At 56.0% G+C, this 25895-nt stretch overlaps 1 protein-coding gene across 6 annotated transcripts in view; it reads right to left on the bottom strand.

The window, feature by feature from the left end:
* Window positions 1–267: 267 nt before the first annotated feature.
* ZNF512 (zinc finger protein 512) overlaps window positions 268–25895 on the bottom strand; it is a 25870-nt gene continuing 242 nt past the window's right edge. The window contains exons 1-14 of one of the 6 annotated variants that reach the window (XM_025194308.1): window positions 25755–25878; window positions 22588–22646; window positions 21272–21480; window positions 20465–20596; window positions 17856–17942; window positions 16466–16593; window positions 10628–10714; window positions 8231–8329; window positions 6369–6536; window positions 5260–5472; window positions 4016–4117; window positions 2701–2763; window positions 2122–2220; window positions 269–1860 (exon numbers count right to left, since the gene is read on the bottom strand). In XM_025194308.1, coding sequence (XP_025050093.1) covers window positions 1387–1860; window positions 2122–2220; window positions 2701–2763; window positions 4016–4117; window positions 5260–5472; window positions 6369–6536; window positions 8231–8329; window positions 10628–10714; window positions 16466–16593; window positions 17856–17942; window positions 20465–20596; window positions 21272–21317 — 1698 coding nt within the window. In that variant the 5' untranslated portion in view covers window positions 21318–21480; window positions 22588–22646; window positions 25755–25878 and the 3' untranslated portion in view covers window positions 269–1386. Of the gene's footprint in view, window positions 1861–2121; window positions 2221–2700; window positions 2764–4015; window positions 4118–5259; window positions 5473–6368; window positions 6537–8230; window positions 8330–10627; window positions 10715–16465; window positions 16594–17855; window positions 17943–20464; window positions 20597–21271; window positions 21481–22587; window positions 22647–24453; window positions 24522–25754; window positions 25879–25895 lie in introns of those variants that run through there. The other 5 variants (XM_025194309.1, XM_025194307.1, XM_006037832.3 and 2 more) reach the window with 5 other exon arrangements.

The following is a 25895-nucleotide window of genomic DNA, read 5'->3' as shown; positions in this document are numbered from 1 at the left end:
TTCCTGCTGCCTTGTACACACTAGTGCTACGCACAGGGGAGCACCCAGCTCTACCTCCATGCCCAGCAGCTTCCAACCCCCCCGAGCTTGGAGCCAGCTGCTGCCCGGCCCGGGAGATGAGGCTTCTGCTGCTAAGTCTAAGAGCAGGGCGCTGGGTCCAGCTGCACCTCTAGTGCCCATTGCAGCCAGGCTGCGATGCAGGCTCCCAGGACCGCCTCAGTAAGGAGCCAAGGGTGCAGAGCAGAGGGAAGCGCTACAAGGGAGACACACAGCTACGTGAACCATGGTGCCCAGTGGGTAGTGTGCAATGGCCATGTCCAGGTGTGGTTCCCCAGGGCTCTGTCCTGGCCCCAGGCCTGTTTAATATCTCCACTAATGATCTGGATGATAGGCACAAGTGCAATGCATGGGTGGCACTGGCATTGAAGACTCTGGCAGGCAGGGCTGGGAACCAGTGACCTGAACAGACTGGGGGAAGTGTCCACCCATTAGATGGGATTCAGGGGAATGTTAGTTGAAAGCTAAGGCAAGGCTGTTCTTGTCCCCCAGGGTGGCATTGAATTGTGGGGCTCATGACCACCAGACGCGGTGGGAGGTGAGTTCAGCCAGATTCACAAGGGCCCCCAGCACCTGCAACCACACACAGCCCCTGCAGGCTCCCCCTGGGGGCACTAACTCACCGGGCTCTGATCCTGCCCCTGCTGCTGTGCACCCAACACCCATTTCATCTGGGTGGGGAAACCCAGACCCTGCTGGTGTTAACCCAGGGGCACCCAGCAGGGCTCAGGGTGCAGTCAGATGAGGGCAGGGCCCCTCGGCTGTGCCCTGCCACCCCCAGGGGCCTTGCCCACACACACATGGCTCCTACTAGCCACCCAGGGCAGAGGGCACTGGCGATGAGCCTGCAGCTGCCCAGCAGGACGGACACACAGGAGCACTGGGCTCTGGCTGCTCTGCTGCTGCCAGGACCAAAGTAAGCCTCTCCCAGGTCAAGCACGACTGCTCCCTGACAGCCACCTGCTCTCAGCCTGCGGCGCCTGCACGAGGCAGGGATGCTCTGCTGCTCTCTGGCAAGCTGGGCTCGAGGAGATGTGGGTGCGGGAGCAGGAGGCCCAAGCGTGGCAGCAGCCATGAGGGCAGCCACATGCACCAGAGCTTCTGCACAGCCCCAGAGGCTCCTCCAGCGCCCTGCCCACGTGGCTTGAGGGGCGGCAGCTCTGCCCTCACCGACCCGAGGATGACAATGACAAGACAGAGCACAGCAATGTTGAAAAGCACTAAACAAGCATGACGGGCCCCAGGCCCATGCTACACTAGGTACACGGCCGGTGCGCTGGCCAGGGCACTGCAGCAGCAGGGAAGCTTTATGCACCTGCCCTCTGTGCTCTACTTCCTGCCCCGGCGGTGGGCGGCTTTGGGCATAGCTGCTCGAGGGGTGGCTGCTCGGGGGGTAGGCAGGGGCTTCTCCTCCTCCTTGATGCTCTTGCTCTCCTCAGTGCTTGGGGGGTGGCCCCTCAGGCTCCTCCGCAGGCCCCTCTCAGCCCTGGTGCTGGGCGACTTCTCAGTGCTGGGCGGCTTCTCAGCCCCAGCGCTGGGCGGCTTCTCGGCCCTAGGTGGCTTCTTGGTGCCGTGCGGCTTCTTGGCCCCGGGCAGCTTCTCGGCCCCAGCACCGGGAGGTGTGTCGGCCTCTGGTGGTGTCTCGGCCCTAGCACCGGGCGGCTTCTTGGCAGATGTGGGTCCGTGCCTCTTCTTCCGGCCCCGGGCCGACAGACGCTTCTTCCGCGGCTCCTCCCCTCCCCGCTGGGTTTTCATCAGCTTCTCAAAGCTTTTGGTGGTCTTCATGTCCATGTCAAACCAGTCCTGGGGGCACAGGAGGGAGAGAGGGGTTAGTATCAACTGGGGAGACTGATCGCAACTGCCTCCCTTCTCCACCCGTAGACAGTTTGCACCGGCTGCAGAGCGGGTGGCATGTGCCTGGTGGGGTTTGCAATGGGCTGGCGAAGGCTGCTGGGCACAGAAGGGATTGAGGACGCTGCAGCACGGGGCCTGTAGCGCTGGCTCGGGGTGGGGAGGAGTAGGAGCAGGACAGGATGTGGCACCCACTCCCCAACACTTGCTCACCTCACTGTGCTGGACATTGATGTGGTACTTGACCCCGCTCTCCGAGATGAACTCCTTGTCGCACAAGAGACACTTGTATTTCCCAGCCACAAAGTCTCCCTGGCACCAGAACATAGGACAGGTTACAACTGGCCCCCTCTCCACCCAGGGAGAGGGCTGACTGGCCTGGCCCTTGCCCCCACCCCAAGGCCATGTGCAATCCCACCACGAGGAGACCCCAAGGGCTCTGCTCAGCCTAGGAGCACGTACGCTCTGGCCACAGACATGGACACAGCTGGCAGGGAGGGAGGGCAGGAGAGGAGAGGGGAGGGGAGAACCCACTCTGTTTCTGCCCAGTCTCAGCTATTGCTGCAAATGAGCTGTGTCCCCCTCTGCAGAGCCTGCTGGGGAAGGCCCACTGGCACCACCAGGCTGCAAGTAGAGCTGTGACAGATGCATGCAAGGGAAATGACACCTGCCTGCATCCCAGACCCCCAGCACAAGAGGAGGTGCCCAGCAGAGATTGGGCAGGCTGGGAGCACAGGGGTGGCACCAGGGAGGGGGCTGCACACAGCAGACTGACTCCAGAAGGGTACAAACCAGGGTGCAGGTGGTGAGGTGAACCTTGAGCCCCGCAACGGTGCCATACACCGACTCGCAGCCCTGCGGTGGGAAAAGACAATAGCTATCAGCAGCGCATGGCACAGGCCAGGCAGACGTCCAGCTTAGCATGCCCAGATGAGCCCTCCCCTCTGCCGGAGCATGGAGCTGTGGCAGGGAGCAGCCCACACGGGAGCACATGCCCTGGTTCAAAGCAACTGAAAGCCATGAGTTGCCTGGTGAGCAGAGAAACACTCGCTCTCAGCCAGAAGCCTGAGCTTCTCCAGGTCTGCAGGGCAATCCCATGATCCCAGCCTCTGGGGCACCAGTGCCTTTGGGGACGCAGCAGCCTGCTCCCACTCAAGACCCTGTGCAGGCCAAGCAGCAGGGACCCAAAGGGCAATGGAGCCATGCGCTGTCAGCCTGGCAGTGGCTCCGCCTGCCTTGCCCTCCCACCTGCTCTCAAACACGCAGTCTCCAGGATACTGGTGTGAGGGGCTGAAGCAGCAAAGGGAAGCAGAGACACCTACCCCCTGCACAGTCCTGGCAAGCCCCTAGCCACAACCATGCGATGAATGGCTGATTTCCTGTGTGGAATTGGCTTAGATACCATCACCCACCACAGCTGGGCTGCGACTGACCTCATGCAGGCCTGGATCCACCCCTGGGGAGCTCTGGCTGCAGCTCCACTGCCTTCTCCCCACCCTTCCTGAGTCTGGCTCTGGACTTGACCCAACTGTCTCACAGCTCCCTGCAAGGGGTAGACCCCTGCAACTGCCTCATGCCTGCTTGTACGTGGGTGCTGGAGTCTGCACTCAGTGCCTGCAGAAAGACCCCCAGCTCAAGGCCACAATAACACTGCCTTGGGGTCAGAAAAGATTTCCCGCCCTGCTCAGAGTGGTCTGGACTTGGGTGGGGGTTGCCCTCCTCTGCAGCAGGGGCTCAGCCTCAGCCTGGCCTCTCTGGAGCCTTTATTAACCCCCTTTGCAGTAGCAGGACGTTGGTGGCCATGACCCCCCTGCTTTCTTGGGTGCAGGGGTGGAGGTGATGCCTGGAATGACTGTGTTGTGTGGCTCCGAGGTCGGACACAGGGTTTGTCTGGGCTGGTTTGGACAGGGCTGACCTTGCCTCAGGCAGGGGTTGGACTAGATGCGACCTCTGGAGCTCCCTGCCGGCCCCATGGCTCTCCAATTCCCTCCCCCCACGACAGCACAGGGGTGCAAGCTGCCACCTGCTTTCACATGCAGCAGTGGGCTCCACTGCTGCTGAAGTTCAGGCGTGTCCCTGTGGGTGCCACTGGAAGGGGGCTGCGTACCTTATTGGGACAATGGACCCTTCTGTGCACCTTGATGTCCGACTTCCACTTGCCCAGCATGTCCTGACTGAAGGTAGGCAGTCCCGGGCGGGTGTACTTCAGCTGGGGGCAGAGAGGGGCAGGCTCTGAGGCTGGAGGGCTAAAATGGTGATGTGCGTACTGGTGGCAGGACATCAGGACTGCCTCCACGTCCCCTGGCTGGACTAGCCCCCCTCCCCCAGCCAGCCCTGCAAGATGATGCCCCACCTCCATCCCAGAAACCAACCCTCCCTCCAGGCCCAGACAACAGCTCCCCGTTCCCCACCCAGGAAAGCACCTTCTCTCTCGCTGCAGAGAGGAGGATGTGGACCAATGGCTTCAAGTTGCAGCTAAGTAAGTTTTGATTGGAGATCAGGGAAAACTACTTCCATCAGAGCAGGGTGGCCATGGGAGATGCCAGAGAAGTGGGGGACTCTCCATCACTGGAGATGTCAAGGCAAGGCTGGATGGGCACTGGGCAGGGAGGATGTAGGCGCAGTGATGCCTGTGCTCTGCTGTGGGGATTTCCCAGGCTTCTGGCCTGTGCTGGTCGCCTCCCCTTCCGCCCCCCACCCCATACTCTTTCTGCTCCATATGTCAGGGGTTTTAAGTTTCCCCCAGAGGTGCTGGCTGCAGCCCAGCTGGGGATGGGGACTGGGCTATGCCAATGCTCCTGCTGGGACCCACCCTGCAGGGAAGAGATTTCCCCCCTGTTCAGACTGGTCCAGACTAGGGGGTTCTGCCTTCCTCTGCAGCAGGGGCATGGCCTCACCCTGGGCTCTCTGGAGTGTCTATTAACCCCCTTTGCAGCAGCAGGACATTGTTGGTCGCAACTCCCCTGCTTTCCCAGGGACGGGGATGATGCCTGGGGCTGTGTCAGGGGCGGCTGTCATATGGCTCTGAGGTTGGACACAAAGTTTGTCTAGACTGGTTTGGACAGGGCTCATCCTGCCTTGAGCAGGGCTTGGACTGGATGTGACCCCGCAGCTTCCTGCCAGCCCCACAGCTCTAAGACTCTAGGATTGAGTCCACGCCCACAGCACAGCAGGGCCCAGCCCCTCCTGCTCCCCACAGATCAAAGCTTGCTCCCAGTTTCTGCCTGCAGCCATCCCACTATGCCCAACCCTTGCCCACTATAGGGAGCCCAGAGACCCCGTGGGGCCCAGGGCTTGGTGCACGCGACAGCCCCCACCCCACGTGGTGCGACCTGTCCCGAGCGCTGGTACCTTCCGATCGTCGGGGATCAGGTCCTCCCGCACCTTCCTCTTGGGCCACTCCTTGGCCAGCTCTGTGCTGGCCAGCTCATGCAGGTAGTAGATGGCCATCTTGGCTGACTTCCTCTGGACCCTGCGGGCCTTGCTGGACTCCAGATTCATTTCCTTCAGCCTCTCTGGTCTCTCCTCCTCGCACTGGAGCTGTGACCTCCTTGTCTGCTCTTCCTGAATGCCCAGAACAGACTGTTAGTTGCCTGACCCCAGCTCTCTCCTCCCCAGCCCTGCATGACCCTGCCACACCTGCACTGCCACCGCCTTTGGGGAACACCCCAGGCCACTGACACTGGGTCTTCTGGGTCACCCCAGGACACTTCCTGCCCTGGCCTAGCACTGGGTCTTATGAACCCAAAGGAAGCAGAGGAAGGGAAGCTCAGAGGGGGAGGCATGCATGTTACTGCCCAATGCCATGGAGCAAAACAAGCACAGGGCCAGGGCCTGCTGCCTGACCTGCCAGAAGCCAAATAGGCAGCTCCAGTCTGCACCGTCTCAGAGCGAGTTGTGCACCCTTCCTAGAACCAACCCCGCAGAGTCCTTGTTGGAGGGTCTTGCCCCTGCACTCAGGCTCAGCCCAAATCTGCACTGGGGGCAGGAAGGGATTTCCCCCCTGCTCAGAAAGCAAGGGGGGGGGGGGCAGGGAGTTGCCTTCCTTCGTAGTGGGAGCATGGCCTCTGCCTGGGGTTTCTGGAGAGCCCATGACCTCCCCCCTCCCCCCGGCTGCAGCAGGACCTTGGCAGCCACGGCCCCCTGCTCTGCCTGGGGCTGTGTCAGGGGCAACTATATCATGTTGCTCCGAGGTCAGACACAGTTTGTCTGGGATGGTTTGGACAGGGCTGATCCTACCTTAGGCAGGGACCTTTGGGGGTTTCTTCCAGCCCCAATCAAAGGGGCTGCAAAAGGCATTGGACCAGAGTCAGGAGACCAGGGCTTGTTAGCCCCTCCACACCAGCACGCAGAGAACACTGTCCTATGGGGGTACAGTGACCAGGTGCCTGCCATAGACAAGCCATGAAGTGGTCTGGAGAGAGGGCTGGGGGGGCATGTGGCATCCAGCTTGTGCTTACCGTCCCATGCTCAGATCGGAGGTGGTAGGCAAGCCCTGCCTTGGACTTGTAGGCCTTGCTGCAGTGATGGCACTTCAGGGTCATCTTCTCCAGCTCAGCAGCAGCCTTCCCGCACTTCTGGATGTGGTACAGGTAGCCCATGATGCTGGTGAAGCTGCCCGTGCAGCCCTGCCACAAAAGTGGGGAGCATGGGACCAGCTCCAACATACACAGCCTCCCTTTGGGGCTGGAGTAGCCACTGCTCTCCCTCCCCACAAAGCAAGCAGCATGCGCCCTAAGGCAGGAGGTGGCATCAGCCCTGCTCCTTGCTCTTGTTTGCTGCAGACACCATGTGGCTAAAACCATGGAGATTCGCAGCCACCTCAGCTGTGGGGAACGTGATGGGCTCAGAAGGGCTGGAAGCCCCACACGGACAGTGATGGCAGAACTACCTTGAGAGGGCAAGCGCATCCCACCCCACTGCCACAGGGGCATCCTTCGCTGCGCCCTGCGTTCAACTGCCCCACAGGCCATAGCCAAAGCTTCTCAGGCGCCTGCCTGGGATCCCCCATGTTTGGGGGAGGGTCTGGCTTTGAACCAGATGCAGGCCTTAAAATGTGAAGGGACAGAAGCAAATGAGCCAGGGGCCCAGACCCCGCTGCACTTCCCAAGACTCTCAGGCTATAAGCAGGGCTGGATGCAGGGTTTCCCAAAGGGAGTGGAGGAGCAGCAACTGCCATGGCAGGGGGGCTACATCCCCTGCTCCCAGTCTCCTCTGCTGCCCCTCCCTCCCCCCTAGCGTGGGCAGATGACTCTCTGGAGCCTCCAGGCACTTCTTTAAGTCCTTAAGCAGGTGAAAATGCTGCCCCCCATCCTTCTGTTCTTCTCCTCCCTCAACCACCTGTTGCCCAGTGTCCCAGGGGCAGGGCAAGCACCAGGACAGACAAGAACAGCGCAGGTGCAACAATGGCAGGCAGGTGTGTGTGTGGGGTGATTTTCCCCTCCTTCAAGGGCTTAAAAAAAGTCCCCCAAAGCTCCCCTGAGGGCCTCTGACAGGACCCACCCCACTGGGGGCTGATGGAAGCAGGGTGTGTGCCAATCAGACGCCTGCACGTGGGGACATGCATGTTCACAGACACTGGGCATTGAGGACAGGGCTGTGCTGCTCAGCTTTGCAAACCCTTCTGTGCTATGTGAAGAGCTTGGGTAGGCACCAAGATGGCCCTGGCAGCCCTGACACAGCCCGTGGACTGTGGTCCACACGCTTGGAGCTGTTCTGTTCCTGCTCAAGTGCTTGCTTTCACTTCCTGGTGTCTGAGCTTGTCCATATCCACTCTTCCTACCACCGCCAATCCTGTCCAGCTCCCGACTCACCTTGGGAGTGTCTGGAGCCCTTCAAGTGTCCCCTTGCCTGAAACCTGTGGCCAGGACAGTGGTGGAGTCCTTGGCCAGCTGTCAGGACCTCTGATTAATCTAGTCCTGGCTAATGCAATGCCCCAGGATGAGGCACGCCTTCACGCAGCTTCAGTCTGCTCCAGCAGCCTCCTCCAAGGCTCTGTTTCTCCTGACTCGGTTTTGGCTCCTCCTGCCCGAGCTTGGATCTCCCCTGGAACTCGGCACCAGCTCCCTAACCCCTGGCTTCTGATCTGGGTTCACTTTTGGGATTATGTCTCCTGGATTTCCCTTCTCAGCTCTCCTGGAACATGATCCCAGCTTTTCCAGCCCCTCTGACCCCGACCTGACTCTGGTTACCTGCATTTCTGCCTTCTTGACCTTTGTGCTGCTCCTAGTGGCCTACTGCAGGCCTGGCTGCCTACGCCTCAGCTGTACCCTCACAGCTGCAGAGGACAGATCCGTGAGGGCTGCGCGAGGCGCCAGCTCACCTCCCTCGTGCACTTGAGCTTGCCCATGCGCTTCAGCACCTTCCGCAGCTGGTCTCGCTCGTGCTGCTCATCTGACTCACTCCCCTCCTTCGCAGCTGGCTGGAAGCAAAGCAAAGGGAGGGAGGGACAGCGAGTGCTGGCTTAGGTGTGGGGCGGCTTCATGCCAGGGAATCCTCTCATCCTCCAGTGCCACCATCCCCAGGAGGGTTCCTCTGGCCATGCAGGAAGTCTCCCAAAAGCACTGGACAACTCCAAGGGGAGGGAACCGCCCTGCACTTCATGGCCAAGGACCTTAAGCACTAGCCCAAGGTTCACACCCTCCAGAACCAAACACTGGCAAGCTACCAGGCGCTGAAGAGACTCCTTTAAGTGCTGCCCCTGGACTCTGTTTGGGGGCTCTAGCTCTTGGGGAGCTCCCCAGGAGCTGCTCAGCCCATCTCCTGGAGAGGCCCAGCTGCTCCCACCCTTCCCGCAAGGGGTAGAGCAGACTCCATTCCTGGCATGCCTGCAAACCCCCTCCCTCCTCCTCTTGTGCCCCAAGTCCCCCCTCGTTCATGGATAGCTAGTGCTGTCTCAGCTGCTGGTCACACTCAGGCATCGGAATGACTCAGACACCATTCCTCTGAGCACGCTGCCAACCACAGGGCTCCACATTGGCCGAGCAATAGACAGTCTTATTGGCAAAGCTCAGCAGCAGAAGCACAGGATCTGCCTGCCAGCTCTGATGTTCCTGCTTGTTCTAGAAGGGAATGCAAAGATCCTGGGTGAGGGGGGAGATTTGTCCAGCCAAGGGGCTCTTTCCCACGCTCACAAGCAAACTCTGCCCAAGTTCCCACAAGGTGGAAAACACTTTAGGGACCACAATTAGGGTTCAACATATTGTTACATACTGGAGACATGAGCAGATGCCCGGACAAAATTCAGCTGAGACAAAGATCAAGTGCTGCCCTCATGGGAGAAAGACCCAATGCAAACGTGCAGACTGGGAGATAAACTGCTGGGTCCAGCCTGTCCGCCTCACATGTGGCACGGGTCACCAGGGCATTGGCCTGCAAGCCCCGGTGCCAAGGTAAAGGGGTGCAGGAGTTAGGACAGCAGCTGGGGAGGGGACAGGGCTCAATGGTTTGTCTTCAAGAGAGCTGCTGCTACCAGTGGTGATGGGATTTGGATGCAGCCATCTCATGCTATGGACGCAACACGGGCAAGCCCGCCACAAAGCCTGGCCAGAGCTGGATTAGGCAGCCACGTGGCACAAAGGACCTGGGATCACAGACTCCGAGTCAGCAACATGGGACAGTCGCTAAAAAACAGTTTAGAGCTGCACTGATGGGGTCAGCATATGAGCCGGGAGGTGGCAGCACTGCTCTTCTGGGCACTAGCTGGCCCTCACCTAGAGTGCAGCAGACAGCTCTGGGCTCTCTGTTTAAACAGGATGATACACGGGACGCAGAGAAAAAACAAAGGCAAGCAACTGAAGTGATTAGAGGTTGGAAGGCAGTCACACGAGAGGCCAAGAGAAGTGGGTGTGCTTCGTCTGGAGGAAAGGAGATTAAGGGAGGGATGGGAGGAGGAGATGTGAGAGCAGCTTTCACATAGTTGAAAGGCTGCCAGAAAGAAGAGGAAGAACAACTGTTCTCCCGCATCGCAGAGGGCAGGACCCTTGGCACTGGGGCTTTGCTGCAGTTCAAAGGTAGACTAAACAGCACAGAAAACTTCCTCGCAGCAACAGCTGCAGGACAGAGGAGCCAGCTGCCCAGGGAAGGTTTCCGATCAGAGACTGGATGGGCGCCTGGCTGGAAGAACACAGGAACAGCCTGCCCTGCAGCTGTGCAGTCAGGGAACAAGGTGACCAAAGAGGTTCCTTCCCACGGGGCTTGGTACAGGTTGGACTCTTCGCTTCCTGCCAGGGAAATGCTGGCTTCTTAGCCCAGCCAGGGAAGAACAGGTTGCAGGGGGAGCTGAAAGATACCTTCTGCTTGCTTATCACTTCCCAAATAACAGGCGCTCCTACAAGCTCTGCCCTACACTGGAAGGGACCGTGCTTGGTTCTGCCAGCTGCTCCAAACTCTGTGCAAAGCAGAGCTGAGCACCAGGCCCTTTCTTCCACCTGCCGACAGGCTTTCTGACTTGCGTCTTAACAAGCACATGCCAGCGTGTTCCAATGTGAACAGCAAACCCAGTCCCTCTCTCGGGCATCACTTGCTTAATACCTCTGAGCTTATAACACTACTACTTTTTCACGTGTTCAGTCTTCTGGGAAAAACTGAGTAGGCATGACCTGCACTTCTTAAAGGAGAGAACAAGTCTGAAAACCAAGGGCAATCCCAGTCTTTGTGCCATGCTGGTTTCTCTGGCCTGCAGGGACAGGTCTTTCGGGGTGCCCCACTGCTACGTTACCAGGTTGTTGTGATCCGCCATGACGTGGTATTTCATTCCTGCCGCCGACTTGAGCTGCTTCTCACAGTGATCACACGAGAACATTTCCTGCAAACAACCAAGAGCCGAGGATGTCAGCACCCATCCCAGCCCTGGGCACAGCCCGCTTCTCGGGGGCATGTCCTTCCACCTGCTTTCTCAAACCAGGACTGTGAAAGAACTCCATCTCAGCCTCCTCTTTTCCTGGTTGTTTTTTTCCCCTTTTCCTTTCTCTTTGTCCTTTCACCTGTCTGTCAACCTGGTTGCCCCGGATTACTGCACACATGCAGATACAAGGGAGGGAACTTGACCCCCTACGGTTTGAGCTCTGACCTCATGACCTGGGGGCAAGGGCTTGAGTCTTGGTCAAGGAGTGATGCTTTTCAAATTAGTTGGTTGGCATAAAATAACACCTGGCTTTGACTGGAGCTAGCAGGTGAGGTCGGGGGGAGTGCTATTTAAGAGACAGGCTCTCGAGGAAGAGTAGACAGCCATGTTGGGACTTTTACACAGCAAATTGAACCTCTGCAATCCTCACCCATTTCTGGCATGCTGAAGTAAGTAAATTACCAGAAACTTAACTAGAAAGGTAGCTTACAGTAATTTAGAAGCATTTTAAAAGGCTATCAGGCCAGTTCTGTTTGCTTTGGGTATTCTTTTGATACTTCTCTGACTCCTATCCTTCCCCAAGCCTACCCTCTCTACCCAATAAAGCTATCCGCTATAACAAGCTTTGTGGTACATGTTTGAGAGCGAATAGACACCTTTGTATCCCCTTGGCTCGGCTGACTAAGGGAGGCTACTTTCTGTGCTTCAGGTTAAAGGAAGCACTCCAAGATCACACAGGGGGTCAAGCATCCTTCAGGTCTACAAGGCCTGTGCACCCCAGGGGGCACAGGGCCCGGGCAAGAACCAGACCCCAGGCGGTGGAAGCAGTTATCCCAGGCTTGCAGGTGTGCCCTAGGAAGGGGGCTGGCCAATTGAAGGTGCCCCAGGGGAGACACTCGGAGCTTGGTAGGTGGGTGAGCGCAAGGAAGTGGATGGCTCAGCGCTGAAGCATTCCCAGCTGGCTCACCACACACAGTGTTAGAGGTGGGATTCTACAGCCTGTTGTCTGGAAGGCATAAATTTGGGGAAAGAAAGTAGAGTCACAGAAAACCCTTGAGCAAACAAATCTTTAATTTGGCATTAGGTCAACTGGATAGAGTAGCTAGTTAGGAGGGCAGACAATTATGACACCCTGTCCATGGACGAACTAGTGAAGAAACTGGAGGAGAAAAACCTCCTCATACCACAGGGGCGAAAGAAAAAGGACCTGATTAAAGTCCTGTGGGACTACGATCATGGCAAGAAATTTTCACCTAACGTTCTCCCAGCGAATGAGAACCCCACGGAGCTAGAAATGCTCCGAGAGTGGATTCAACTCCAGAAAAAGGAGCTAGCCGAGGAGGCCCAACGCAAGCTTGAGGAATGCAAGTTCACGCTTGAAGAACTAAAGCTTACGAATGAGCAACACAAGCTGGAGCTAGAAGGCAAAGAGGCCCAGTTCAAGCATGAAGAAAGGAAGGCACAGCGCAAGCACAAGAAGGAACAGTGCGAAGCAGAACAGCGTCAACGCGAGCACAAGGCTAACAAGGCTCAGCTCAGGTGTAAGGCCAAACAGCACCAACAACAGCATGAGGCTGAGGCATGGCTCAAGCACGAGCGTGAGCTTCACCTATCCCAGAGGCGGCAAGATGAGGGAGCCCTGGCCAACCCACCCCATCCAATGCTGCCTGCACCCCCCAGAGTGAACACCCCGTTCTTCACCCAGTTCAAAGATGGAGACAATCCAGAGGTGTTTCTGAGTAATTCTGAAAAACAAGTGCGTTGATGGAACTTGGAAGGAGAGAACACGAGATGTATTGCTGGGCTGGTAACAGGCAACATAGCTGTTATCCTGAACAGCCTGGCCTCCCCTACTCCGAGTCAGTGAATGACTATGTCGCCTTTAAAGATGCTGCGTTTCAAAGGTATAGTTTGGGGACAGATTTTTTCCGGAAAAAGTTCCATAATAATACCCTATTGCTGGGACAATTGTTAAACGAGTTTGCAGCTCAGTTGGAGGATCTCTCTCAAATGGAAGAAGGGAGCCAAAGTTAACACAATGGAGGGGGTGGACGCGCTCGTGGTGCTGGATCTATTCTATTTCAGGTGCCCCAAAGAGATTAAACACCTAGTCAAGGGCCAGAACCCCCAAACCGCCAAGGCAGCTGCTGACATTGCTGAGCAGTTGTTGATAAAATGAGAGGTGCTGGACAGGCCTCCCCACTTTGGGAAGGAACAGAGAGGGTTCCGAAAAGGAGGGAGGGGAGGGCCAGTTCCAAAATGAGAGGGTGGGCCTCCCCCTGCAGAGTGGTCCCAGATTCAGTCAAGCCACCCAATTCAGAGAGGAAGGGTTGCTTCAGCTGTGGAGAGCCTGGCTACTTTAAGTCCAACTGCCCAAAGCAAAACCACACCAATAAGCCTGTCAACCAAGCACAAGCTGTAAGCAGTAAGGAAGGGGCCCCGAGCCACTCTGAGAAGCGTATCTGTTGCTACAGGATTACAAACCCAGAGGAGGTGATGGCCACCCATCAGACTGAGGTAATGGTAAATGGGAGAATCATCATTGGGGAACAGGACACAGGGGCCAGTGTGTCATTAATTAATGCCAACCTTGTTTTGCCCTTGGATATAGTCCAGGATAGAACCCTTACTATAGAAGGGGTGCAGCACCATCCATTTGAGGTACCAGTAGCCCATCTTCTCATTGAGCGGAGAGGCTGAGGGAAGTGCGTGGAGATAGAAATGTTGAGACAGGCTCCTGTCCCTATATTGGTGGGGAGAGATATTATAGCACTTGAGCATCTGAAAGGGGTGTGGAGAAGTTTCACAGAACCCCACCGCGTTAATGTGATGATTCGCCAACAGAGCAGGAAGGCAAAGGCGGGAGGTGGGGGAACCTCCCAAGTCCAGGTAACCCTGCTGGCTGCAGAGGCATGGGGGGCCTCTGGGTTGTGACCGTCTGCCAGCTGCTGAAGAAACTGGCGACCCCAGGGTTAAGTAATAGCCCTGAGGAAGAGCCCGATCAGTCTGTGACAGAGAGGGCAGAGACTCTTGGGGAGCAATTACAGAACATCCCCAAGGGGGAAGATGTACCACAGCACTGTCACTGGAACTCCCCGCTGATTGCCTAGCTGGGCAGGAGTTCAAGTGGGAGGTTCAAGGGGACTCCAGCTTGGAGAAACTCTGACAGATGGCCCAGTAGCAGGAGACTGAGTTCACCCCAGACAAGAGGGAACAGGTGGTCTGGGATAAGGGACTCCTGTATCAGTTAAGGCTCCTAGGACTCAGCATAGTTCCTAGGCACCCATATCTCCAGCTCGTACTACCACATAAGTTCAGGAAACAATTACTTTCTATGGCTCATGATTTACCTTTTGCTGGTCACATCGGGTTCTGCGTGAACTACAGGAAGCTGGATGCTATTACCACCCCCGACACTTATCCCATGCCCAGGATGGACTCTTTGCTTGATACTCTGGGCCAAAACAAGCTCATCTCTACCCCTGATCTCTCCAAAGGGTTCTGGCAGATGGCACTGGCCCAGGATGCCATACCCAAGCCTGCCTTTACCATGCTGTTAGGACTGAACGGGTTCACTATTTACCTTTCGGTATGTGCAATTCTCCCACTTCTTTTCAGAGACTGATTAATAACTGCTACACGGATGTGAGCAGTTTGCAGTGGCTTACATTGACGACATCGCCATCTTCGGTCAAGACCTTGAATCACACCCGATTCATCTAACCACTGAGTTAGATAGGATCAAGCAGGCTGGACTTACTGTGAAGGCAAAGAAATGCCAACTGACACGCTCTGAAGTGGTATATTTGGGACACCATGTGGGTGGGGGCACGATCGCTTTTATATGGGACAAGATTGAGGCCATTAGAGACTGGCTGCCCCCACAAACTAAGAAGCAGGTCAGGGCCTTCCTTGTTCTGGCCAGATATTACAGAAGGTTTGTCCCTGGCTTTGGGGCAACCGCCACTCCCTTACATGAGCTGACAGAAAAGGACAACTCCGATCAAGTAGTCTGGATGCAGGAATGTCAACTGGCATTTGACACCTTAAAGGCTGCCCTGATCAAACAGCCAATTCTGAGGGCATCGGACTATGATAAGCCCTTCTGTGTAGCCACTGATGCCTTGGACACTGGACTTGGAGCTGTGCTCCTGCAGGAGCACAAAAGGACGTGATACCCTGTGGCTTACTTGAGCCGGAAGTTGATTCCCCGCGAATGGAACCTGTCATCTACACAGAAGTGTTTGGCAATCGTCCGGGCACTGAACAAACTGAAGCCCTATCTATGGGGACAGCAGTTCACAGTCCTATCAGACCATGTCCCACTCCAATGGCTACAAACAAAGCAAAACACCAATGCCAAGCTACAAAGATGGGCCTGGCAGCTTCAGGAGTTCAACTTCACTGTCGAACACATCAAGGGAAGCCAGAAGGTAGTAGAGGATTCTCTGTCACAAAAAGATTCTGGGTAACAGGTCAGAGAGAGACAGGCCTATCCTAGAGCACCTTGGTGCTTGGACGTCTCAACTTTTTCAGATGCTTTATGTGTATGGTTGTAATAGCCAGTGTGTTGTTATGTGTTTTCTCTTTGGGTATTGAAGTGAACCTTTCCAGACAAAACACGCCCATACCCACAGCTGTGTAAAGCTATGGGCCCGGGCTTTTGAAGGAACGGGGGGGGAGGTGTGAAAGAACTCCATGCCAGCCTCCTCTTTTTCTGGGTTTTTTTCCCCCTTTTTCCTTTCTCTTTGTCCTCTCACCCGTCTGTCAATCTGGTTGCCCTGGGTTACTGCGTATATGCAGGTACAAGGGAGGGAACTTGATTCCCTATGGTTTGAGTTCTGACCTCATGACCTGGGGGCAGAGGCATGAGTCTTGGTCAAGGAGCGATGCTTTTCAAATTGGTTGGTCAGCATAAAACAACCACGGGACTTGATGGGAGCTAGCAGGTGAGATCAGGGGGAGTGCTATTTAAGAGAGAGAGGATCTCGAGGAGTAGAGAGACACATTGGGACTTTTACACAGCAAACCGAACCTCTGCAATCCTCACTCACTTCTGGCACGCTGAAGTGAGTAAATTACCAGAAACGGGTAATTTTGCTTTGGGTATTCTGTTTGCTCTGGGTATTCTTTTGATACTTCTCTGACTCCTACCCCTCCCCAAGCCTACCCTCTCTACCCAATAACATTATCTGCTATAACAAGCTTTGTGATATGTTTGAGAGGGAATGGGCAAGCCTTCGTATCCCCTTGGCTCGGCTGACTAAGGAAGGCTACTTTCTGTACTTCAGGTTAAAGGAAGCACGCCAAGATCTTGCAGGGGTCAAGCGCCCTCCAGGTCTACAAGGCCTGTGCACTACAGGGGGCACAGGGCCTGGGTAATGACCACACCCCAGGCGGTGTTGGTGGTTACTCCAGGCTTGCAGGTGTACCCCAGGAAGGGGGTCAGCCAGTCGCAGGCGCCACAGGGGAGACTCTCGGAGCTTGGTATGTGGTTGGGCGCAGTAAGGTGGGTGGCTCAGCACAGAAAAGCCCCCTACTGGCTCGCCACAAGGACCCCCCCCAGTGAAGAGACCTCACTCCCAGCGATGCAACACGAACAGAGCACAGTACCAGGAAGGCTCCGGCTCATGAACCCCCTCCTCCTACAGATAATGCAGCTACGAATCTGGGGAAAAAAAGAATGGAGAACGATGCTGGTCTCCCTCTCACCTGGCTGCAATTTGTCATGTGCTTCTTCAGCCCCTCCACAGTCTTCCTCACCACGACTTTGCAGGTTGGGCAGGTGATGCGGCCCTTATCGAGGATCTCCAGGTGCCACTGGTCCTCCCTGCTTCCTGCTGGGGCACAGAATTACAGACAGCCAATGCTGTCGCTTCAGGCTGCGGAACGAGCCCAGGCAGAGACTTCTGTCCCCGAGGCTGCACCTGGCTGGCGGGGCTTTTCCACTTGTTTGCCTTGTCAGTTCTCTCTCTCTCTCTCTCTCTCTTTCCGGGGCTGTTCTTACACTTGTTAAAGGTGCAGCCATGCTACTGCAGGGCCCACTCCCCATCCTACTGACTGCATCTTTGGGGTTTCACTGAGTAAACCAGGAGCTGCTCTAGCAGCCTGCATGCCCCACAAGCAGAGAACCCCCCCAGGGCCCATTGAAGAAGCAGAAATCTCAGCTGCAGAGAGGTCAAGAGCCTGAGGTGGGTTCAGAGAACAAAAGCACCTCAGCAGGTGAAGTGTCTCTGGCTGCAGCCTGTCCGAAAGGTGTAATGAACGGGCAGGAGCTCTAGCAGAGCTGTTTCCGAGGAACCCTTCATTAAGCCAGAGGCCCTTTGGAGAGGGGCTGGGAGACAAATATCCACCGCATGCCTGGCATTTGCACTGGTGCTCCACTGCTCATACCAAGGCTGACTGCTACATGTCCCCCCATCCTATGGGGCTGGCATTCCTCTGGGGATAGGGAAAGGAGGGGCTGTTTGACCCTGTACCAGGCTGTGGGAAGAGGCGAACTGGCCTACACAGCAGAATGGTTTCTGACTGACTTCCGGACTGAACCTAGCTGGGTGGATTTCACACACCCAAGGGACAACTCCCTCCTGGGACACCATCACAGGCACAGGAGCAGTGCCAAGTTGTTCCTTCTGGTCCTCTGCATGCTAGAAAGGGGATGGTGACAAGAGAAAGCAGTGCAGCCACCACAGTACTAGCAAGCACTATGAGGTCAGCGTGCGGTGCCAAGCTCCCAGAGACACAAGCTTCCCTCTCTGTCCAACAAAGGGAACAAAGGTCTTTAAGAAGCGGCTCAATGCCTACCTGGCTGGGGTCACTTGAGCCCAGTTTCCCTCCTGCCCAGGCAGGGGGTCGGACTTGAAGATCTACAAGGTCCCTTCCGACCCGACTTCTATGATTCTATGAACAAGGGCATCAACGGGGGAATTTGTGGCTCCTTCTCACCCCAGGGGCTGTCTGTAAGTTGCTCTGACCTCTCTGGATAACAGCAGCAACAATGGAAATGCTGAGGGGGCTTCCTGGTATCCAGGAGCAAGTCCAGAGAACTGCCATCACCTCTTACCTGCCGCAAACGCCCCATGCAGCTGTTGCACCACCTTACCTGCCTCGTAGCTCGGGGGATCTTTCTGTACATAGCGCCCTTTCGCTTTTGGAGTCTGCTGTGCCCGAGCTCGATGCTTCTTCCTGGCTACAAGGGAAACAAGAAAAGCTGTGAGATTGGACTCTGCAGGCCTCCAGGCACAGGAAGCCAAGCTCAAAGCAAGGGTTGCTCTCAAAGGGGAAGGACCACAAGGACCACCTTCTCTATTGGGAGGACGGAAGGTTATTCAGAGCTCTAAAACAGTCACCCACTAGCTCAGCACCCTGCACCATTTCTGATTAGCTGAGAACACAAATGGTCTAGAAAGCCCTGCTGCCCTGAAGGGCCTCTAGCACGTGACACAAGACACAGAGTGCAATGGCAGAGACCTTCCTCTGAATCTTCTGCTTTCAGTTCCTCCAGGTCAGAGCCAGGAAGACACAGGCAGCACAGCCCAAGACCACAGCCCCTGGGATGGAACATGCAATCTCTCAGGCACCTGGGTCTGAATCCACTCAGCCCTTCAGACCAGCACTCTGAACTGCTCCCAGCAGCAAGCAGGGAGCTGCCCCACAGCTCGGATGATCACAAAAGATTCCTTCACTCAAGAACTTATGCAACACCAGGAGAAACTGCCCTGGGCAGCCCCAAATAGACCACAATGCCGTAATTGTGGGCTTCAGAATCCTAGAGAAGTGGGGCCAGAAGGGACCCCCAGAAGTCACCTCCAGTACAACCCTTCCCTGAGGCAGGATCAGCCCTGTCCAAACCAGCCCAGACAAACCCTGCGGCTGACCTTGGAGCAACATGACAAAGTCACCCCGACACAGGCCCAGGCACCATCCCTGCCCCTGCAAAACAGGGGAGCTACAGCCACCAACATACTGCTGCTGCCAGGAGGGGCGTTCATGGATGCTCCAGAGACGCCAGCCAGAGGCTGTGCCCCTGCTACAGATGAATGCAAACCCCACCAGTCTGCACCAGTCTAAGCAGGGGGGAAATCCCTTCCTTCCCCCCGTGCAGTGTTGGTCTGAGCCTGAGTGCAGGGGAAAAATCCTCTAGCCCAGACCCTGCGGGGTTGGTCCCAGCAAGAGCATTGGCACAGCCCAGCCCCATCCCCAGCCTGGGCTGCAGACAGCACCCAGCGCCTCTGGGAGAGGCTTAAAAACACTCTGACATGTAGCAAAAAAAACCCCAAAAACAAAACAAAACAAACAACGCAGGGTGGGGAAGAATCAGAGAGGAACTGCTCTGGCAGTAACAGAATTCAATTTGTCCAGTTCAGAAAAGTGCCTGCACTGAACATGCAGGTACCTGGTATGCATCCACCAATGCATCTCAAGCAAAACCAGGGACGTCATCCTCCTACTTTACTTGTCCTTAGTAAAGCCGTAGCTGGAATACTGCATCCAGTTTTGGGCCCCTCACTTCAGGAGGGATGCGGATAAGCTTGAGAGTCCAAAGGAGAGCCACCCATATGATCAAGGGCCAAAAGAGTAAGCCTTAAAAGGAGAGGCTGAGGGACATGGAACTCTGCAGCCTGGCGAAGAGAAGGCTCAGGGGGACTTGGTGGCTGCCTATACGTATATAAGGGGGCATCAGGATCTGGGAGAACAGCTGCTCACCAGGGCTCCCCAACAGATTACTAGGTCTAATGGCCACAAACTTCTAGAAGGCCGATTCAGACTCGATATAAGGAAAAACTTCTTCACAGATCGAGTGTCCAAGGTCTGGAACAGACTCCGCCCAAGGTGGTGCAAGCACCTACTCTGGACTCATTCAAAAGGCGTTTGGATGTTTATCCTGCTTGCATCATTTGATACCTGCAGACTTCCTGCCTCTGGCAGGGGGGCTGGACTCAATCTCATGAGGTCGCTTCCAGCCCCTAATGTCCATGAAATCTTCAAGAGACGGGATTCCAAGCTGGGGCTGGATTCCAAGACTACAAAAACAAGCACCCCTTTCAGTGCAGAACCAGGGCAGAGCACAAGGAAAGCTCTGTCTTAGCTCCACGGACAGCCGGGACAAGGCCCTGAATGAATATTTCCTGTGGTCGCTTACTGGGCAGCTTACGAGAGCAGCTGTCACTCAGCACCTGGGAGAAATGCTGGTTTGTTACTAAATTCCATCCCCCAGAAAACAGGCTGGCCTAGGAGAATACCTACCACGTTGGGAATGTGCAGACCAAGAGTTTTAGTTCCCCTCTTCCCTTCAAATAGACACATGCTAGCACAAAGCCACATGCCCCTGCCTGGGGAGACGAACACGAGCTTGGGCGCAAGGCCAGTGCTTGGTGCTGAAAACAGAGTCTGGGTGGCTGCTCAGGAAGCCTGTGGTTGACTCAAGCCAGAAGCCAGGTCCCAGCCCAGTGCCTCAGCCTCCCAGTCCAACAGGCTCGGTTTCAACTTCACAGGAAACAGTGGTTTAGAGCCGTTTACAGCACCCCTCCCCACCCCACACCATGCCGCAGAGAACAGGGAGCTGCATCCAGTGCCTAGCTTGGAGTCAGGAAGCTCGGCGGGGCCCCAGGGCACCAAAGGGGGCTTCAGGCACCTGTGGGGCCTTGGCAGGCAGCGAGACAGCAGCGCACACAGGCCCAGAGCTAGGCATCATGATGGGGCTTCAATTACCAGGAACTTTCTGCTTCTTCCTGGGAGCTTCTTCAGAGTCCTCATCCTCCTCGTGCTCCAGTTTCCTCTTCTCTTTAGAGGGGGTTTCTCCAGGCTCTGGTTTTCTCTTCTCTTTAGAAAGGGTTTCTCCAGCTGGCGAGAGAGAATGAAGACAGGGTTGAAGACAGCACACCTTCCTGGTGCCGCCTGGGGTCCAGCTGCTGCCTCGGCTTCTCTTCTCCAGTGCTTCGCGAGGAGCTAGCCACCAGCACCCAACATCGACTCCCTACCCCTGCCCCCAAAGTCTCTGGCCAGGCCCAGGCTACTCCTGCCCCTGACTCCATGGCAGTTTACAACAGTCCATAGAAGCCTCTGCTCACCCTGGCATTTCCTGGCCGCTGATCCTGCCCACTGGCAGTTATGCTAACCCCAGTGCCTGCTTCACACTCCGCCTGCTGCACTCAGGCACCATGAAGACAGCGGCTGCCTTTTGTACACTGTAATGTGGAGCCTTCAATGCAGTCTAGTTCAAATGATCTGGGCAAAGCGCTGTCCTGAAACCCCTTAAACAGATCACTCCAGCCCACCACAAAGCAGGGTCAGCTACAGGGCCACCGATTCTAAAAACTGATCATCCATCCAGACCTGCCCAAAGCAGGTGACAATTTTCCTCACCAGCTTCTTCCGTAGAGGGGCTTCTTTCTCCCCAGTACCCAAGCTGTGCTACTGTGCCCACAGTCTGCACCTGCCCCTGAGAGCCAAGCCTGCTGGCCAGGCAAAACTCTGCAAGGAAGTGCCACTTTGCCCAGCACCCCAAAAGCCAGGTACCTTTCTTCTCAGAGGACTTGTTACCAGCTATTTTTATCCTTCTCATTTCCACCCAGCAAGTGGATCTGCGAACAGGCTCCTTGTCCCCTGGCTCCGAGTCCCCGTTCACTTGCCCCTTGGAAGAGGTGGAAGAAGAGTCACTGCAGGGCTCATCGTAGTTACTGTTTGACTCTAGAACGCTGGCTTCAAACTCCTCCAACTGCTTGGGCCTAGAAAAGAACAGAGCATCCTAGAGACACTGGCCAAAACAACTCCACACCCGTGGAACAGGCCCTCAGCAGAGAGCAGTGCTCTCATCTTCCCTAAGGCAGCCACGGCTCTGCCCGCCCTTTGCAGACAGGCATGAAGGGCAGTCACACAAGGGCAACAAGAAGAAATCCCGGGCGGTCTCAGCCTTTAAGCAACCCAATCAGGAGCAGGCTTCAGAGTTTGCTACAGCTCAAAGCTCTTCAGAGCACAACATTCAGCTGAGCCTGGTTCTCAGTGCAGACCACAAGGCTCTTTTCGGGTCTCCTAGTGCAGAATGGACATGCTTTCCATCCAGCACTAGGCTGATGTCCCTTCAAACCCCCAGGTCCAGATTCAGAACTGATTCACCAGCAACCCTGCTGGGCACTGCTGCCAGAGACCACTGAATGGCAGGGCTCTAGAGAGCATGTTATAACCAGAAGAAGGGCTCCCCCACATAACCAGCCAGCCTGATGGCTCAGCATGGCCACCAATGCCAAGAGGAGCATGAAGGGAAGACTTGCTGCTTGGCGGTTTAATCTAAAGAACGTCACTTAGAAACTATCAGAGGATCACAGAGTAGTCGAGCTGGAAGGGTCCTCTGGGGGCCACCTCTAGTCCAGCCCCTGCTCAAGGCAGGACCATCCGTGTCTAAACCAGGCCAGCCACGTATCTGTCTAACTGCTCTTGGCAGTTTCCAAGGGCAGAGATTCTGAGGCCTCTCTAGGCAGCCTGCCCCAGCGCTGAACCCCTATCACAGTCAGAGAATTCTCCCTCATCTCCAAACTAAATTTCCCCTGCTGCAGTTGGAGACATTGCTCCTGGCTCCATCTCCTACTGGCACAAGGAAGGACAGGCTGTCTTTAGAAAAATGAAAGCTTGCACCTCACAGAGTCGCACAAAGCAGTTCTGGTGTGGTCTGGTGAGTCCCTGTACCAGCTCAAATCTGACTCCAGGTAAGCCATGGAAAATGTTCGTGGCTTCAGAGATGAGGCCATCACTGAAAGGCCTGGACAGAACTCACTAGCAAGACTGCTTCAACTTTGCTCCTGGTTTTTAGCCCGACTATACAAGAAACGTTCACTTACTTTTTGTTTCCCAGCGTTCTCTTGCTCTTCTGTTGCCTGTGTGGCGTTGGTCTGCTCTTCTAGGAAAGCAGAGATGGAACAGGTCAGGGGAGCACCCTAAAGACTGGTTCTGTCTGACACACAGTTTTCTCCCCTCCACCCCTGGCAGTTCACAGAATAAACTGCACTTTGCTAATTGCCGTCTTATCACTTGGAAGGGAAAACATTGTCCTCTGCAATGAGGATGTGAAGCTGAGCCCTCTGCCCAGAAGGTCGTGGCAGGGAGCAGCCCTTGCCCCTTGAAGACCCCCACCCTCCTTGCAGTGGCACATGCACCAAGAATCACTCACGTTGCCCTGCTTCAAACACTTTTCTTCTAGTCTTGACAGCCATCTCCTGTTATCCCCATCAGAGTCCCTTGGATGCCCGCACCCCAATCCCTGCCCTCTCAATCTCCAGGTCTCTGGCTGTCTGTTCCTCCCCAAGTCACGCGTCCCTAGTATGAAATATAGGAGCTTTCCAGAAAACCTCCCTGGGCAGGCCAGGCGCTGCACATTCCCGAGGCAGGATCATGATCCCGATTGCTCATCCCATTGACACCATCCAGAGAATCACTTGTCACCATCCTCCCCACAGAGAACCATTTATTGCCATCTCTCTCATACTACCCAGATTGACATCAAATCCACAGGGCCTTCTCCCAGGTTCTGGGCCTGCAGACCCCAGTGGCCATCCTAAGCCAGCGAGACAGCTGCTCCCTTGAGGCAGTCCAATGCTGAAGATGAGGCTGGCACAGCGGTGCGAAATGCTGCGCCAAGCACCCCCCAAATCTAGCACCTAGAGAAGGGAGGGCAGGCCCAGGAGACAGAACTGCTACGGCCCAGGATGAGAGAAAAAGGTCTGCTGGGGACTAGAAACTAGCCAATAAAACACCAGGTGGGATAAAGGGTCTGACTTAATTGCAAAAGGTTAAAAGCAGGTGCCAGAAAGCACCTTTGCCAGGATGGGGCCTAGCTAGGGCATTATGTGGGAGACTGTGTCAGCCGAGAGATGGCAACCTTTGCAGGCAACAAGCATTTAGACAGCTCAGAGCTGGAGGAGATGCTAAGAAACTTCTGAGGACCCAACAACACTAAAGGGCAAATGCAAGGAAATACATGTTCACAAGGAATCCTCACTCGTAACATGGCACCAGCTTCTACACTGACCACAGAACTCAGGAGTTGAGGGCACATAGACCAGCATCAGTCAAAACAGCAAGCAAAATGAAGCCACATCTGGAGTCCTGTGTCCAGTTGTGGGCCCCCCACTACAAAAAGGATGTGGACACGTTGAAGAGAGTCCAGCAGAGGCCAACCAAGATGGTTGGCGAGCTGGGGGACATGACTTCTGAGGAGAGGCTGAGGGAACTGGGCTGATTTAGTTTGGAGAAGAGAAGACTACGGGGGATTTGATAGCAGCCTTCACCTCCCTGCAGGGGGGCTGCAAAGAGGATGGAGCTGGACTCCTCTCAGTGGGGGCAGATGACAGGACAAGGAGCAATGGGCTCAAGCTGCAATAAGGGAGGTTTAGGTTGGATATCAGGAAAAACTCTGTCACAAGGAGGGTGGTAAAGCACAGGAACAGGCTGCCCAGAGAAGTGATGGGATCTCTATCCTTGGAGGTGTTTAAGACCTGACTAGACAAAGCCCTTAAACGATGCCCTGGGATGATGTCGTTTGGGCTGGTCCTGCTTTGAGCAAGGGGTTGAACTAGATGTGACCTGCTGAGATCCCTTCTAGCCCTCCTTGTCCGTGATTCCATGAAAAGGAACAGAGCAATGAACAATTAGAAGGCCTTTCTCTATGCCTGTGGTCCCCCTCCTTGGGAATACACTGGTCTGTTCACCAGAAGGGCTGGAACGTTGTTATAGCCGCGAGGGTCCAGGAAACAGCAAGAAGCAGTGTTTCTTCTGGCAGTCTCTTATTGAAACAACAGTATAGTTGGGAGAGATGTTGGACAAACTGTCAGGCACCAAGCGCCCTTCTCCACCCAGGTCTGGGAAAGAAGCAGACAGTCTAAGATAAATACTGGCTAAAACAATGGCTTGTGTATAGCTCCACATATAAAGGAAGTCTACGTTTCTGCTCCTTTCCCAGGCCTAACAAAGAGCGCTTTGTGTCTGAAAGCATCTCCAACATCTCTCCCAATTGCACAGTTGGCTCAACAAAAGATATCACCACCAAAAAAAAGGAATCCTTGCTTCTTGCACGCTCTGTTCAGGTCATCCCATCTCCAGAGGAGACGGCCAAGACCAGCAGGGGTTCAGAGCTGGAAGACAGAAAGGAGCCTGGAGGAACTTCATTGTGAGCAGAGACTGACAACACCCAGGCTGTTTAGATCGGCGAAGCAGCAAGAGCAGCTCCCTGACGTGGCAGAAGACGCTGGCGCGAGGGCCCGCTCTCCTGAGCAACGTCAGTGGCACCCGGTCCAATTTTGGGGTTTTTTTTGAGGACCTAATTGTGACTGTCTTGTACAGAAACTGGCCAATACCTATTGGCTTGCGAGTCACAAGTCAGATCCACCGGATCCTTCTAGCCTTAATTTCCAGTGACAGCAGACACGAGATAGAGAACGGCCTAGGGCAGGGACGCTCCAGCTCCAGCCCCAGCCCAGCCTGGGGAGATCCGCACGGGTCTGGAAACCTGACAGCAGGGAGTGGCGACAATGCTGACGGCTGCCCCCCCCTGCCCCGCGGCCACCTTTCCAGACCAGGGGGACCCCCACGGGTCTCAGCGCGGTCCTGTGCACGAGCAGGATCCGGGCGTGCGGGGTTGGGCCGCATGCCGGATCACGCCCGTAGACCAGCTCCGCGAGGCTGGATCACACCCGCACACCAACCCCAGGCAGCCCACGAGACCAGCGGCTCGGTCTAGAGCAGGCCTCAAGCTGCAGCCCGCGCAGCCGCGGTACCTGGCTCACGGGGGTCCCCGCGGGCGGGCAGGGGACTGGGGTGGGGGCGCAGCGACAATTCACACGGACACCCCGCCCCGCTGCCAAGTGCCCAACCCCCGGGCAGGGGATCCACGGCCCCTTCCTCCCCTTGTCCCTGGACCGGGCCCGGGACCCCTGGCCAGTCCCGGCCCGCGCACGGCCCCCGCCCAGCAGCCAAAAAGGCCGAGCACGGCCGGCGCGATCGCAGACTTTACTCATAATAATCCTTTCCGTCGAGGCAAGGAGCGGCTGCTGGGCCCGCGGGACAGGGCGGCGAGGAGCCGGGAGCTCCCCCAAACGGACAGACACCTCGAGCATCCCGCTCACTTCAGGAAGGACGAGCAGCCCCCCAGAGG

The sequence above is a fragment of the Alligator sinensis genome, unplaced genomic scaffold, assembly GCF_000455745.1.
Source record: "Alligator sinensis unplaced genomic scaffold, ASM45574v1 scaffold2020_1, whole genome shotgun sequence".
NCBI classification, from domain to species: Eukaryota; Metazoa; Chordata; order Crocodylia; family Alligatoridae; genus Alligator; species Alligator sinensis.
This window is presented reverse-complemented; position numbering and strand designations above follow the sequence as displayed.